The following is a 13,197-nucleotide window of genomic DNA, read 5'->3' as shown; positions in this document are numbered from 1 at the left end:
CGGGCTCCGAAACGGAGGAGATTTTATATCAAGAAGGTGGTGGTGATTTAATTCTTGTAACGTTGCATTTGCAAAGCCATGGTTAGTTCACGGTATATTGCGCAGTCCAAGATAATGACCAGGCTGGCAGTCGGTCAAGGTGCGGTTCACGTGCCCAAGAACATCACCGGCATTCGACTGAGCTTCAAGTATTTGAACAAGTTCGGCCACATGGGAGCCAGGAAGTTTTGGCGCGAATATCTGCCCCAAATCCGGTTTCACAACCCGTCCCTGGCCATAGAGGTTTCCCGGGAACATGCTACTACGATTGAAGAACATCAAAAAGCACCGGCTTTGCTTACGGTCGATTATGGTATGCGCGATTGATTAACCGAAACCATATATATATATGTCTGTTGCTAATACTATCTTTTTTTTTTTAGCTGATCAACCTAGTCTCACGCTAGACATCAAAAACAAGTTATCAAAAGTCATTCTTGAAGAATTTGTCAACCTTACCGACGCAAAGCTTGTCGCCATTACTACCGCCCCTCGTGGAAATCCAAATTTGAATATCAAACTAAATCGATAATTATTTGGTTACTGAACGTTGTTATTTGGAGGAGCACATTGTTGTACATATTTATTTAGATTTCAAAGCCTAGAATCGGGATATTACATTAAACATTGTTTGTCGACCGTGAACGGTCAAGAACACGATACCCACTATATCGTTAACGCTTCCTCTTCAATCGCCCCATATATCTCTTGTATGCTCGCAATTATCTGTAGCAAGCCCTCGTTTATCGACAACGTCGCCAAAACTATGTTTTGTTAGTCAAACAATTTCCTGCTACTAATTTCGGTACATGGGGCGTCGTGTCACTTACTGTACGCATAGAAGAGCACGAAATCATCATCGCTGACTGCATTCGCATCATATTCCCTCATTCGATACTGGTTAATCTTCACAATCATGCGATCTCTGGCATGTTGAGTATTAGGCAAATGATTCGGCAATGGAAGACCAAGCCGCAACGCAGATGCAATTACTAAAAAATGACCGGTTAATTGTCTAAAAAAGTTACGTAAAAAAAAAAAAAAAAAAAAAACCTCGTACAATAAAATAACAAAAATATGCGGTTGCTAAGCTCCTTGCGCTCTTCTGATGTGGACGCAATAATCCGTGCTTCTCCTTCTGAAGCAAACAGGTCTTTTGTAATTAATGACTATATACACATTATTGTCAACATGATAAATTAAAAACTAATAACTGGGAAAAACTCACGTTAATATTATGATATGCATCCAAAATATCTTGTGTGGTTTCCATGATTTTTTTGTATTCCTTTGTATTAAATGGGCCTTTCAGGCGGTATTCATCATCTGCTGCTGATACCAAATGTCCCATCTTTAACAGTGATCGCTGCAACGTCTGCTCATCTTGAATGCTAATGTATGGCTGCAAAGATTCACCGTGGTGCGCCAAACTAGATAAAGGGTCATTCTTCCATATCAACCCCATTCTGATTAATAAAATTGACAGCTTGCGCTTTAAATTAGATCTGGCGCTGTTAGGCCATCTGTATTTATTTTTCCATTGTTAGCCACACATAATCTCACATTTATCCGCGATTGAGCACACTTACACATAGAATGTGATGAACAGACCCCATAAAACGCCACAGCTGACTGCGATCAGTCGGTGAATCGCAATCTCGCCAACATACGGGTTCGCGCCGCCCTCGTCTTCATTACGATCATCGTCAAAATCATTCTGTGATAAACTGTACGAATAAAGCGCAGTAAGATTAAACGACAACAAAATAAATCGGCCAAAAGAATTGTTTTTTTTCCACCTCAGGATTACGACAAAGCACGGAAATGCAATAAGCAGTCCACACAAAGAAAGCATCGCCTTATTTGACGGGAAAAGCTGCCATCTAATTCAAATTAACAGACCTGTTTAATGCCCAATCAAAGCATATCGACTCACGCGACATAAGCCGACAAACATCCTATGGCAGTACCACACAAACGGTAAGCTACTGTGGACGTAGTGCCGCCAATAGACATGTTCATCATAATAACAAACGCTACCAGGCCCCATTCAGCTCTGTAATGACTGTAAATAGGCCTAGTTTTTTCAAAGAATGCTGGAAGCGTAAAAAGTAATGCACCGATGCCCACTTTAATGCCATATTTGACATCATTCCTCCTAAACACACGCAATGATCTCCATACACGTAAAGAAAATCGCTCCTTGGCACTAATATTTTCATTTTGCTTTATTTCTGATTCGTCGTCGCTAAATAGATGCGAAAATGTTTGAGGTACGGTGACACGATCTTCCATGGTAACGACCTTTTTGTAGTTTTGTGGATTGTCCTTCCAAAATACAATCCACCACCATGATCGTTGTCTTCCTTGGCCCACATATTGCTTATAGTCTTTCATAATTTCCAATATCCCTTGAACTTCCTTTGACAAGTCTGCCAACCCATGTGAAAATTGGCCACAAGTGGAAGCAACTTCTTCCAAAATTATGGCAAGATCGTCATGACCTTCGCCAATGGTTCTGTTAGCGAACACGTCAAGTGAATAAATCTCCCGTAAAGCTTTAGTCCTAGCAATATTATACATCTCAAGTGCCATGTTTAAGCTTTGCTCATAGTTTTCGTTCACATAAACCTCCATCGTTTCATCATCAAACGGGATAGATTCTAGTATGCGTTTGATTGTAAACGTAAGCGATTTCATTGGAGGACCAAGATAGTAGACAAAAATATCAAAAATCTGGGCACATTGTGATCGACTATGCCCGATTTGTGTGGTTGTCAAATGCCATTCCATTGCCAGCGAACTATGCAGTCCTCCAAGATGCTGTGTTAGACTTTGAATTGACTTCACAAGCCTGGCATGAATAAAAAACTCAGCTTCGGTGCCCTTAATGTAATGCTCAAACTTGGCCTCGCCCAAATACGTATCTAATTTGGTAAACAACGAACGTGCATTTCTAAACAGGTTCTCAATCTCACTAGCAGTCACATTTGTGCCTGCCAAGAAAGATCGAGTTAATGTTGCCAGGATGAGTGAATATGTATCCATAATATTGTTCGACGTTTGTTTTAGTTTTCCGATTGCGGTATAAGGAAAGATTAAAAAGCAAACGCTTACAGCGATAGCAACGCCAAAATGCACAGTAAACATGACCCTCCTGATTTGGGCAAACGAGACTTGGCCCGCTTGAATTGCACCTTCACGTATGAGGATTGTCGCAAATGAAGTGGATGCAAGAGAGCACGCTGTATTAAATGATGGTTTTCCGACTTTATGCTTCATTAACGCAATAGACCCCAATCCGCCAGCACAAAACACGAATAAAACAATTGCATATCCCAATTCGATCAGGCTGAGACGACTAAACAAATTGACAACTTCCATGCTGAGAAATGACAAAATTGCGCTATATAGCAAACTTATTTCTGCAAACATTATTGCTTCCAGCATGCTTCCTATTGACCTGGAAGGGTAGAAATATACTGTAACTGTTGCAGCCAAGTGTTTTCCGTCGCTCGTGCCAAACAATGGTGAGAGCATCGCCGAATAAACAGTTAATGAAGCCAAAAAATATGTTAGTGAACATTTCAGCGGCTTGCTGTATTCTTCAACCACGATTTTTTTGTATAGCCATCTGGCCCACTGGACTGACCACGACCGTTGTGCCGCCCATCGCTTAACAACAATATTTAGTCTTTGCAAGCCAGAAGTGGTCGATATTCGTTGCCCCGCTGCAACTGGGTCTTCTAATAGTAATGCTGTGGCCTCGTCAAGCTCTTGCTCAATTTCTCCTTCCTCGTCAATCAATTGCTGGCGGCCGCTGCTAATTGCGCGTTCTGTGCCAGAGGCGGGGAACGAGTCTAGCGTGATTTGCCTTCGCACTCGTTCACCGGTTTCTGGAATAATAAGCGAGTAATTTCTCAGTAATGAATATGGTCTTGGTGAAAAATTATGCTCAGACCTATTGATAAGTTTGGAATTTTTGCTTGTGCCATCTTCTGACTGTTGAACCTGATGTTGGTCTCTTGATCTGCCATCCATTTCAATTTCCTCGTGACGTTTGCTAGTCGTTGAACTTGATCCAGCAAAAGCTGGGCCTGTTGCTTTTGCGCCCGTGGCAGATTGTGACTCGACTTCAATCAGATTTTCCATTCCATATGGTTTGAACCATCACCGATAGATAGAATCGTTAACAATTAACACGTAGATCTTTAACTGGTATTTTGAAGTGATTTTACTTTCCAACGATAACGAGCCGCATTAACGCGAATATCCTCGATCTACACATGATTAACACGTAACTTATTTACAATTCAAATAATCATTTTTTCTAGTAGGAAAATATAGGATACAAGGCTATCATATGTGACGCAAAATACAAACCAACGACAGGACAAAAAAAGAAAAAAGAAAAAAAAAAAGAAAAAGAAATCAATATGTAAGACATAACTTCACTGAGCTTTCCAAATACATCATTATAAACATCTAACAATTTTTTAATCAAATTTACCACCAGATGATGCAACGGAAATAGAATGATTAGAAGACCCGGAGATGTTGCGTGTCAGCCGTCTAATTTTGCCCTTCCACCAGAAAGCGACAACAAGGACGAAAATCACTCCAGACGTTAGCAGAGTAATTGGGTATCCCTGACTGCTTTCTTTAAGTGAAACAAGAGCAGTCACAAATCTACTTGTTGTTGCCTTTGGCTTTATCTTGTTGCGGTTGTCGATAATTGTTCGAAGTGATTCAAGAACGGTTTGCTTGTTTGCAGTAATTGGCTTGCCATCAATTGTTTCGTCCCAATATACTTTCTTATCTTCATCGTTAATGATCACTCGCTGGCCAGCTATCCGAACGTCGATGCCATACGTCTTCTGAAGCCATCTTTCCCAAAACAAACCGTCAACCCAAGCAAAACCGACACTTTTGCGCGGTTGCACAACAATATGAATATTCTGAGCCTCCATCAATGCCTTGTTATCATCCTTATCCTTGGCTTCTTCAATTTTCAATTCTTTCAACTCTCTCTGATTTTGTCTTTCGGCTTTGTCTTCGCCAACTCGAATGTCAAGAAATTCAACCGCGGCGGCTTTTAATTCCTTCTTGGCGATTTCAAAGTCTTCCTCCTTGGACTTGTCAAGAATACCAAGAACAACTGTTCTACCTTTCATAATCTCGTGTGAATTAGCAGCAGAGAGCTCTGGCAAAACTGGAAGCCAAACAGTCTTCATCCAAGCAAGTACTTTCAAGTGATCCCGAAGATCCTTGGGAGAAAGCGCCGTATAATACGATGGTCGGCCATCGTTGATGACAACCAGGCGGGGAAACGTGGTAACGCGGAAGCGAGAAGCAAGAATAGATGACTTGGTAGTGAAAAGAGGTGCATGTCCAATCAGAGGAAGTGAAACGCGATCAAGAGCGTCCTATTTTTTTTTAAAAAAAAATTAGCATACGATAAATAGGCAACAAAAAGACACTTACAAAGTCTTCCTTAACGGCACTTTCATCATAAAAGTACAAAAAGTAAACTTCCTCCTTCTTTTCAATCTGCTCAACCTCTGCAGCATCGACAGAGCGCACGCGAGCATTGATTGCCCTGTTTGCAAATGCCATTAGATCGCCCACACCGCGAAGACCATCGTATTCGACACGTTCGTTTCCAACAAAATACAATAATGACGGATATCCACGCACTCTAGCGTCCTTGCACAGTCGCTTTTCTTCTTCACAATTAACTTCGGCAATGTTAAGTTTTCCCTGCATTTGCCTAGCGAGTTCCAACCATGCCGGCTCCAAAGCCTGACAGTGGCCACACCACGGCACATAAAACTTGATGAAGTATCCGTCATGAGTAGAAGTGACAAGTTTAGTAAAGGATTCTTGACTAAGAGGAATAGATACTCCTGAAGGATTAGGAAGCTTGTCGTTGTCTTTCTCCAAAACCACGAATTGCTCTGCCTTCAACGACTCGGGCTCATCGCGCACGTGCCCCTTGGACGATCCCGTAGTCACCTTCTGGACAGAACCATCCTTATCCAAAGAAGACGATGATGTTGAAGATGCAATATTTATCGAATCAGACGTATCAGACGTATCAGTGGCCAGCGCAGATGCATATGCAGGTGCAGATGCAGATGCAGATGCAGGCGCAGATGCAGGCGTGGACGTGGACGTGGACGTGGACGTGGACGTGGACGTGGACGTGGACATGGACGTGGACGCCGACAGCGAAGAAGTCAAAGAAGGTGATGATGATGATGGCTTAATGAACTTGCGGGCGTAGCTGAGCAGGCCCTCATAAGTGCGCGCACCTCTTAAAGGATAATGCTCAACAATAACGCCATCTTTAAAAAGAACAAAGCTTGGATAAGCCGACACATCGTTTTGTTCGCATATGTCACCATTGGCAATGCAATCAACGTTTGCAAAGTGGAAGTCTGTGGCGGTAGCTTCGGCGGCCAGGTCAGAGGCAACTTTAGTCCATACCGGCGCAACAACGCGACAATGCGAGCAGTAAGGAGAATAATGCTTTACCCACCAATAGCCAGTTGCAACAGAAGATTTGAAGTTCTTTGGCGTGAGTTCAATGGTAGGGTCTGCAGGAGATTCACTGCCCCCCTGAGCGGGCTCTTCGTCAGCAACAACGAACCCAGGCGCGCATAAGAGGGCAAGAAAAACAAAAAGAAAAAAAATAGACCGCATAGCTGGCTTGAGCAAAATATTGATCCAGACCAGCGGGCGGAAAAAGTAATTGGCTAATGAATACCTGTCAATGCAAACGTGGTTGAAGTCGTCCGCAACGATTATTTATTTGCAAACCACCGCGACTTCGTGAAACCTAACCCCGAGATTTTGGTGCATGCCAACATAATTCAAACCAAGACAAGAGGACAAGAGAGACCCAACCAGTTCTTGCACTTGCTTCGCGTCCAGCATCGTCAGTCTGATCAATGGCCGATTCGCTCAAGCTTCTTCGCCACGCAATTGCAGCTGGTGCTTCACCGGTGCTTTTGGAATCAGCAGATCCAGAGTCCTCTCCGGTTGACGACATCGCCAAGGCATCGCATCTCGCCTTCCCGGCAGACAAGGCCGTGGCTCCACTGTCCCTTGCGGTTGCGACCAGATTTGTCAGAAAACCGGGTCCTAACTCAGCTGGTGGTCCGGTTGATCTTCGGGCGGCATATTTTTGTTGGGTCTGCCGCGAGGAGAACGTTGCGAGCTACATCTCATTGTGCGGTGAAAAAGACGTGGTCAATCTTACTTTCATAGAGCGAACTTCACTGGTAACATGGCTGGAAGGTGCAGACGAACAATCTGAATACATCACTCCGGAAACGTCTTTGTCATCATCGGCGGCCGACGCAGCCGTGGCAGCTGAACAGGTATCCGCTGCGGCAAAGTTCAAATCTAGAGAGATAGATCCGGTCTTGCAAAATACCTACAATAAAGAACGAGTACTGCTTAATCGTAATTCGGTTTTACGAGGCATCAAGCATACTGACTTTTCTTACATTCGTAAAGATGCCAGTGAATATTTTATCGAAAGACTGCGCAGCAGAGGATCTTCAGCGAACGGCCGTCCTAGCTCCCGTACTGCTCCTGCCGTGTCTTCCTCACCTTCTTCGTCGTCATCTCAGTCCAAGCGCCGCGACCCCATTATTCTTCTTTCTCCCTCCGCGTCTTCACTATTAACTATGGCTAACGTTAAAGAATTCCTCGAGAAGGGGTCTTTTGTGCCTGCGCCTGCTGGATCCAGCACCGCAAACTTAAAGATGGTATCTCGTTCGTCTAACAGGCTTGGCAATTTCAGGTTTGTGGTTGTCGACTCTTCTGAAAGGTTTAAGCCCGACTACTGGGACAGGGTGGTTGCAGTCTTCACCACAGGCCAGACATGGCAGTTTAGAACATACAAATGGTCAGATCCGAAAGAATTGTTTCAGAAGGTTAAGGGGTTTTATGTGGCATTTGCTGGAGATCCCATACCAGAGAACGTTCGTCAGTGGAACGTGGACGTTGTTACAGTGGACAAAATCCACAGGTTCAGAGACCGAGAGACCGTGGAGGGCCTGTGGGACAGGCTAGATAAATATATGGAGCTTCGAGGCTTCACCGGCCGGCGTCAGCAGTAATTGATTGATTTTCATGTAGATTATGTAATATATTATCTGTTTTGTGTAAACTAATCGCGGGGAAAAGGCAAGCCAACGTGATGGCATATATATGCCATGGTGGCTCTATGATCAATTGCATGTCACACATAAAGCATACAACAAGGACATGGCTTCGCGAGGTCATTTCCCACGAGAGGAAGCAACCGGGTTACTATCCGCCTCCGATCGCAAGCGCTTAAAGGAAACGAAGTATCCGCCCGAGTTTAACATGCCTGTCAATATGAAAAATGTTAACTTCCCGGTCATCAGAGTTTGGATAGCTAGGCAGGTCGGTACATAACTATCGAGAACCGTATTGCAGCTCGGCCAAACTGATGTATAAAGCTTATATAGGTAAATGAATTGGCTAATGGAGATGAAATAGTTACAGATTATATCACCTCGTTAGTTGATCAAAATGATAAAGTATGACAATGCTTATAATAAAAAAATATATACGGTTACTAGAAATTAACAGAATTTTTTTATTAGCCTGACATTAAAGCAATTCAATTGCAATTAGAAGAATTTGTGCAATCGTCAGAAATTGCCCAACAGTTTTGCAAAGAACTTTGGAACATTCTTTTGGAAGCACAGAGTGCACCATCCGGAATTCCATCCCAGCTTCTTGAAGAAAAACGAAAAGAGATTGAACAAACAGAACAGCGGCGAATCGTCGAAGTTCGAAAACGAGAGAATAAGGCCGAGCGGGCAGTCAAGCTCGACCAAATTAGGGTTAAAGAGCGGGCAGAACGGGCAGAACGCAGAAGGGCCAAGGAAATTGAAGAACAACAACGAACAGAGTCTTTGATTAAATCATCTCGTCACGACGTATCAATATCAGATTCAAACCGTTCAAAGCAGGAACTCGATTTGAAATGGAAAGAGCAACAGGAACAAGGAAAATTTCATTCAAGGAGTGACCGTTCACTTCAGCAGTCGGATTTGCGAGAACGACCGTATAGGCGATATCGCAGTCCAAGTCCAGGCTACCAACGCCAACGCCAACGCTCGCCGAGTCCGCTTTATTTGAGAAGACGAAGCCCAAGTCCAAGACGGAACGGCCAGAGTAGATCACGTTATACAAGTCGAAGTCCGCGACGGAATGATTTCTATGCAACGCATAGGACCTTAGAACCCATAGGTGCAGACGCGAGTATGGTGCGCACCAGATATGATTCGCCAGAGCAAAGTAGGAGCAGTAAGATTCCAAACAGAAGTCTCAGTCCAGCTCCCGCAAATGATTATGTTCGGTATGTACAAGAACACAGTAAAAACTTGAAATCTACAGATTTTAAAGAATATCACCATGAGTCACATTCTAAAAGGCATCAAGGTACGTCAAGCAGCGAGTATGTCAGTTATCGACGCAGTAATGAACATGAGTCTGAAGGTAGACGGCACGACTATAGGTAGATGATATGTATTGTATAATCGAGTTTTTTTTCTATGTATTGCTATGATCAAGCTAACTCGTAGAATTTTTCTTTTTCAGCATGAGATTCTAGTAGATTGTGTTTCGTATCAATGCCAGATAAGGATTGCCACGAGATTTTCTCTGCTCCTTCCCCTAAGAGCCTATCATATATTGCTCCCGCAATTAACTCGATACCCGACGGCTCCGCTCCTCGCATCAATATTACATCTGCGGATGTCTTTGTCTGCACCTCATGTGAATATTTATCTAAAACTAAATCCATTTAGATACTTACCCCCTGAATATATCTTTCCATGGCTGGTTTTCCATACTCCAAGTACTATACATAATTAATAAATATCCGGAGAAAAAAAATAATTCAATAAACACTTGCATCATCTAAGACTTTCTGTAACGAAATTCCACGCTCTGTAGTATCCCGGAGAACTAAACATCGTCAATAATAAGCCTAAACAATAAAAATACATTGCATACTTCGTCTTGACAGCCTCGTGTCTGCATCAAGGTCAACGTATATTTTTATCGTGCCAAGTTCTCTTATAGCTGTAGAGTATAATGAATATAGGCCCTCGACTATAAAAACCTTGCTCTTTGATTCCTTGATTGCTTGCACTGCTAACTCAAAGTCATACGCATCTGCAATTTGAATTAATGCCTTGTTGTTGTTGTTGTTGTTGTTTTTTTCGTGAATATATTATATTGCAATAAATTTCTTACCTGGACCCTCAATATTAGTCGGTTTTGTAACTTCCTTCGCTTTGAACTTGTCCAAGCTGAGCTCTTCAACGTCATGAATCTGCCAGGAGCTCAGTCTTTGCTTTAGCGCGGCACTGACAGATTTCTAATTGTGTTGTTAGTTGTGTTTAATTGCAAATTTATATGTTACACACCTTTCCGGCTGCTTGCCCTCCCGCTATTATCGCAACTACTGTGGGTGACATTTTTGTATTCGTTATTTTTGATGGTATACTCGCCTATCAGTGAGTGAGGGCAACGATGAAGGCACGAGATATGAGATAACCCCTGAATAAGTATTAGTTATGAAACCAATCAACTAACACATCAAAAACATTGAACACCAGTAAACAACAGCGACTCTTTATGCATACTAGAGATGCCCAGCATAGACAATGCCAGTCAAGTTAGCAATTATGGCAAGACTAAGCTTGTAATTTTGGCTTCTGTAGTTCTGCGTTTGGGAGTAGTCGAGTTGTTTCCTGCGCTGCCTGCCTTACTTCAACATCGGCCAGAGATCACTACTACGGCAACATCATTTAAGCAGCGTATGTCGAATTTTTCTCGGAAATAAATTGATATTAACAAAAGAAAAATAAGTCAAGGAAGGTCTTTATTTATATAGAGCTGGTCAGGATGCGTATGACGGAGGGGTTTTTCATCAGGTAAGCTTACAGAAAGAAAGACACACGGGCATCAATTTGATAATCGATTAACAATGTTGATCTAGTCACCGCTCTTGCTCGTTCTGTTTAATTACATAGGAAGGATCAGTTTAATATTTTCACCGGAACTTTTTATTGGACTTTTTTTTGCTTGCCTTGATGTTGTAACCGCCAGGTCGTTTTGCAGCATCGCACGGTCTCCGAGACTAGCTGACAAACAGCGGCTGCCTCAGTGGGCTATTGCGGCCATGTATGTCTATTTACCAGCTACAAATTAACTTTATATCTAATTATTTATTTAGATATTTGTTAAACCCCATTATAATTCTCACCAACATTGCTAGATCAACAGCGCTGATATCAAACGCCGCTGTCGTGTTAGCTATCGCTCACACATGTAACGAGAACTTTCTCTTTTCAGCGTTATTTCTAGCGTTGGGAGTTCAATTAAATTTCTATGTCGTGTATATTATTCCACCGTTAATTTTGCTATGGCATTCTACTCCAAGCGCTGGCAATCCCAAGGGACTTGTTCTAAAGAACACGTTGACATTTTGTGCATTTTCAGCATTGTTCATTGGTGCTGGCATATTAATTACCGGTTCTTGTGGCTATTTATCGGCAACTACTGGATTTACACTTAAATTTGAAGATTTATTGCCTAATATGGGACTTTGGTGGTATTTCTTTCTTGAGATGTTTGATTTCTTTAGACCATTTTTCACCCACATTTTCCAACTTTATTCGCTGATATATGTATTCCCAATTACAATTAGACTACAGTGAGTTTCAATTATCTTATCGGTTCAATAATTTGCATTACTAAGTTTCTTGATAGAAAGCAACCTCTCTTTGCTATTACAACAATCGTGGGTATTACTGCCATTTCCAAATCATATCCAGAAATTGGCGATCTTGGACTTTATATCTCGTTTCTGTCTCTTTTCAAATTTATCTTTCCAAGTAAGTACAGAAAAAACCTTTTTATTTTTGCCGATGCTAATGTAATATTTTAGATGTCCAATACGCCTTTTTCGCCGGTCTTGTTATTCTGCATTCTTTTGTACTGGCACCGAATTTTTATCACCTATGGATTTATCTTGGGTCTGGAAATGCAAACTTTTTCTATGCCATAACCCTGGTGTACACAATTGGTCTAACAATCATCATAACCGACACTCTCCGAGCGTCACTTCAACTTGAGTTCGACGGAGGCAAAAATCCGGAAAAGAGTGTTGTACAAATATAGAAATTTCTTCCCGATGTATGGATTTATAGGATGGTTCATGTTTTCATAAAAGTTTTTTTTCAAGTATATAATATGAAGGTAATTTCACTGTTCCGTTCCGTAGTTTTCGTTCTGTGAGTGAATGTTCCGCTGGATTATAGTCATGTCGCGTATAAAAAAGTAGAGCTGGATTGGCACTGAACACCGTAAGCATGGTTTTGCAGATGCGCTCTTGCCTACCAATACTTTCCATTTTGTCTAACAGAATGTGCCCAAGACCTTTATTTCTAATATTGGAGCTTAGGTGGAGTTCGTAACTAATTACAGATTAGCATTGGCAAAATGTCAACAACCTTTTTGGCTCACCAATAAACAACAAGCTCGTCTTCCTCAATAGTTATCATAAAAGATATAAATCCTTGTAAATTACTATGGTGTCGCAAAAGTATATAAAGCAGACCAAATTCCTTCATCTCTGCTTTTTTTTTCCTCGAAGACCAGCCGACTGTTGACTGTGAATACCTAAGGACATTAATAAGCTTGAATGGTTTTTTGGAGAAATATACAAACATTTTTTTCAGATTACTTTTCACCAAGTCATAACAAAACGTAAGCTCGCCAAAATTCAAATCCTCCCATTTGTGGATTGATAATTGAAAGTCAGGCTGGTTGTCGATTTCAAGTAGCGATGAATATCGGTTTGCGAGTTCAGGCGTTGAAAGACGGGCGAACTCTTGCACAAATATCGAGTCTTTTGAGACGATTTGAGACGTTGCCGTCATGTCTTGCCGCGTAATTATAAAGTGTCGGACGAACTTATTACAAGTCACTTTAATCAGTTGTTACTATAAGATCGTGACGTCTTCAGTACCGAGTTTCGGTCAGGGGTAACCCATTTAACAATTAACTGTAATCAACAAGATGTATTTTCCTGTTTTT

The 13,197-nt window shown here is 41.9% G+C and overlaps 8 protein-coding genes across 8 annotated transcripts; 4 read left to right on the top strand and 4 right to left on the bottom strand.

Annotated features, from left to right (window-relative positions):
- Window positions 1-19: 19 nt before the first annotated feature.
- On the top strand, window positions 20-906 carry V1514DRAFT_328975 (mitochondrial 54S ribosomal protein mL61). The gene is made up of 2 exons (XM_066927271.1): window positions 20-352; window positions 423-906. Exons 1-2 carry the CDS (start codon window positions 79-81, stop codon window positions 569-571), a joined length of 423 nt encoding a protein of 140 aa, XP_066784178.1. The 5' UTR covers window positions 20-78; the 3' UTR covers window positions 572-906.
- V1514DRAFT_328971 (Fusaric acid resistance protein-like-domain-containing protein) lies at window positions 572-4,273 on the bottom strand. The gene is made up of 6 exons (XM_066927270.1): window positions 1,976-4,273; window positions 1,629-1,922; window positions 1,268-1,562; window positions 1,100-1,208; window positions 870-1,031; window positions 572-803 (listed from the first exon to the last, which is right to left on the bottom strand). Exons 1-6 carry the CDS (start codon window positions 4,189-4,191, stop codon window positions 706-708), a joined length of 3,174 nt encoding a protein of 1,057 aa, XP_066784177.1. The 5' UTR covers window positions 4,192-4,273; the 3' UTR covers window positions 572-705.
- A 72-nt stretch (window positions 4,274-4,345) lies between these two features.
- On the bottom strand, window positions 4,346-6,940 carry V1514DRAFT_367110 (thioredoxin-like protein). Its single transcript, XM_066929856.1, has 2 exons — window positions 5,524-6,940; window positions 4,346-5,465 (listed from the first exon to the last, which is right to left on the bottom strand). Exons 1-2 carry the CDS (start codon window positions 6,742-6,744, stop codon window positions 4,536-4,538), a joined length of 2,151 nt encoding a protein of 716 aa, XP_066784176.1. The 5' UTR covers window positions 6,745-6,940; the 3' UTR covers window positions 4,346-4,535.
- V1514DRAFT_328969 (RNA pol II accessory factor, Cdc73 family-domain-containing protein) lies at window positions 6,941-8,225 on the top strand. Its single transcript, XM_066927269.1, has one exon. The coding sequence runs from the start codon at window positions 6,993-6,995 to the stop codon at window positions 8,169-8,171; it is 1,179 nt and encodes a 392-aa protein (XP_066784175.1). The 5' UTR covers window positions 6,941-6,992; the 3' UTR covers window positions 8,172-8,225.
- A 30-nt stretch (window positions 8,226-8,255) lies between these two features.
- V1514DRAFT_328965 (PWI domain-containing protein) lies at window positions 8,256-9,644 on the top strand. Its single transcript, XM_066927268.1, has 4 exons — window positions 8,256-8,481; window positions 8,547-8,618; window positions 8,685-9,445; window positions 9,529-9,644. Exons 1-4 carry the CDS (start codon window positions 8,263-8,265, stop codon window positions 9,566-9,568), a joined length of 1,092 nt encoding a protein of 363 aa, XP_066784174.1. The 5' UTR covers window positions 8,256-8,262; the 3' UTR covers window positions 9,569-9,644.
- Window positions 9,600-10,632, bottom strand: V1514DRAFT_328961 (uridine kinase family-domain-containing protein). The gene is made up of 6 exons (XM_066927267.1): window positions 10,521-10,632; window positions 10,348-10,471; window positions 10,105-10,266; window positions 10,004-10,056; window positions 9,905-9,949; window positions 9,600-9,853 (listed from the first exon to the last, which is right to left on the bottom strand). Exons 1-6 carry the CDS (start codon window positions 10,569-10,571, stop codon window positions 9,656-9,658), a joined length of 633 nt encoding a protein of 210 aa, XP_066784173.1. The 5' UTR covers window positions 10,572-10,632; the 3' UTR covers window positions 9,600-9,655.
- A 15-nt stretch (window positions 10,633-10,647) lies between these two features.
- V1514DRAFT_328957 (GPI transamidase subunit PIG-U) lies at window positions 10,648-12,372 on the top strand. The gene is made up of 6 exons (XM_066927266.1): window positions 10,648-10,913; window positions 10,966-11,030; window positions 11,096-11,280; window positions 11,333-11,812; window positions 11,869-11,993; window positions 12,047-12,372. Exons 1-6 carry the CDS (start codon window positions 10,745-10,747, stop codon window positions 12,277-12,279), a joined length of 1,257 nt encoding a protein of 418 aa, XP_066784172.1. The 5' UTR covers window positions 10,648-10,744; the 3' UTR covers window positions 12,280-12,372.
- On the bottom strand, window positions 12,070-13,196 carry V1514DRAFT_33861 (uncharacterized protein). Its single transcript, XM_066928864.1, has 3 exons — window positions 12,829-13,196; window positions 12,625-12,780; window positions 12,070-12,575 (listed from the first exon to the last, which is right to left on the bottom strand). The coding sequence occupies exons 1-3, from the start codon at window positions 13,038-13,040 to the stop codon at window positions 12,323-12,325; spliced, it is 621 nt and encodes a 206-aa protein (XP_066784171.1). The 5' UTR covers window positions 13,041-13,196; the 3' UTR covers window positions 12,070-12,322.
- Between the last annotated feature and the right edge of the window lies 1 nt (window position 13,197).

The sequence above is a fragment of the Lipomyces japonicus genome (assembly GCF_038497905.1).
Source record: "Lipomyces japonicus strain CBS 7319 unplaced genomic scaffold V1514scaffold_13, whole genome shotgun sequence".
Taxonomy (NCBI): Eukaryota; Fungi; Ascomycota; class Lipomycetes; order Lipomycetales; family Lipomycetaceae; genus Lipomyces; species Lipomyces japonicus.
Note: the sequence above shows the minus strand (reverse complement) of the source record. Positions and strands in the feature narration are given on the sequence as shown.

Bases quoted from the DNA above. Each gene is read 5' to 3' on its own strand.
- V1514DRAFT_328975 (XM_066927271.1), top strand. From the start codon at position 79: ATGGTTAGTTCACGGTATATTGCGCAGTCCAAGATAATGACCAGGCTG. The intron at 353-422 runs GTATGCGCGATT...TTTTTTTTTTAG, and splicing joins TTTGCTTACGGTCGATTATG to CTGATCAACCTAGTCTCACG.
- V1514DRAFT_328971 (XM_066927270.1), bottom strand. From the start codon at position 4,191: ATGGAAAATCTGATTGAAGTCGAGTCACAATCTGCCACGGGCGCAAAA. The intron at 1,563-1,628 runs GTAAGTGTGCTC...AAATAAATACAG, and splicing joins CTGTTCATCACATTCTATGT to ATGGCCTAACAGCGCCAGAT. The intron at 804-869 runs GTAAGTGACACG...AACAAAACATAG, and splicing joins CGTGCTCTTCTATGCGTACA to TTTTGGCGACGTTGTCGATA.
- V1514DRAFT_367110 (XM_066929856.1), bottom strand. From the start codon at position 6,744: ATGCGGTCTATTTTTTTTCTTTTTGTTTTTCTTGCCCTCTTATGCGCG. The intron at 5,466-5,523 runs GTAAGTGTCTTT...AAAAAAAAATAG, and splicing joins GTGCCGTTAAGGAAGACTTT to GACGCTCTTGATCGCGTTTC.
- V1514DRAFT_328969 (XM_066927269.1), top strand. From the start codon at position 6,993: ATGGCCGATTCGCTCAAGCTTCTTCGCCACGCAATTGCAGCTGGTGCT.
- V1514DRAFT_328965 (XM_066927268.1), top strand. From the start codon at position 8,263: ATGCCATGGTGGCTCTATGATCAATTGCATGTCACACATAAAGCATAC. The intron at 8,482-8,546 runs GTCGGTACATAA...AAGCTTATATAG, and splicing joins GAGTTTGGATAGCTAGGCAG to GTAAATGAATTGGCTAATGG. The intron at 9,446-9,528 runs GTATGTACAAGA...AAAGGCATCAAG, and splicing joins CCCGCAAATGATTATGTTCG to GTACGTCAAGCAGCGAGTAT.
- V1514DRAFT_328961 (XM_066927267.1), bottom strand. From the start codon at position 10,571: ATGTCACCCACAGTAGTTGCGATAATAGCGGGAGGGCAAGCAGCCGGA. The intron at 10,057-10,104 runs GTATGCAATGTA...GACGATGTTTAG, and splicing joins CACGAGGCTGTCAAGACGAA to TTCTCCGGGATACTACAGAG. The intron at 9,950-10,003 runs GCAAGTGTTTAT...AATTATGTATAG, and splicing joins TACAGAAAGTCTTAGATGAT to TACTTGGAGTATGGAAAACC.
- V1514DRAFT_328957 (XM_066927266.1), top strand. From the start codon at position 10,745: ATGCCCAGCATAGACAATGCCAGTCAAGTTAGCAATTATGGCAAGACT. The intron at 11,031-11,095 runs GTAAGCTTACAG...ATGTTGATCTAG, and splicing joins ACGGAGGGGTTTTTCATCAG to TCACCGCTCTTGCTCGTTCT. The intron at 11,994-12,046 runs GTAAGTACAGAA...GTAATATTTTAG, and splicing joins TTTCAAATTTATCTTTCCAA to ATGTCCAATACGCCTTTTTC.
- V1514DRAFT_33861 (XM_066928864.1), bottom strand. From the start codon at position 13,040: ATGACGGCAACGTCTCAAATCGTCTCAAAAGACTCGATATTTGTGCAA. The intron at 12,781-12,828 runs GTTTGTATATTT...TAATGTCCTTAG, and splicing joins AAAAGTAATCTGAAAAAAAT to GTATTCACAGTCAACAGTCG. The intron at 12,576-12,624 runs GTGAGCCAAAAA...ATCTGTAATTAG, and splicing joins GACGAGCTTGTTGTTTATTG to TTACGAACTCCACCTAAGCT.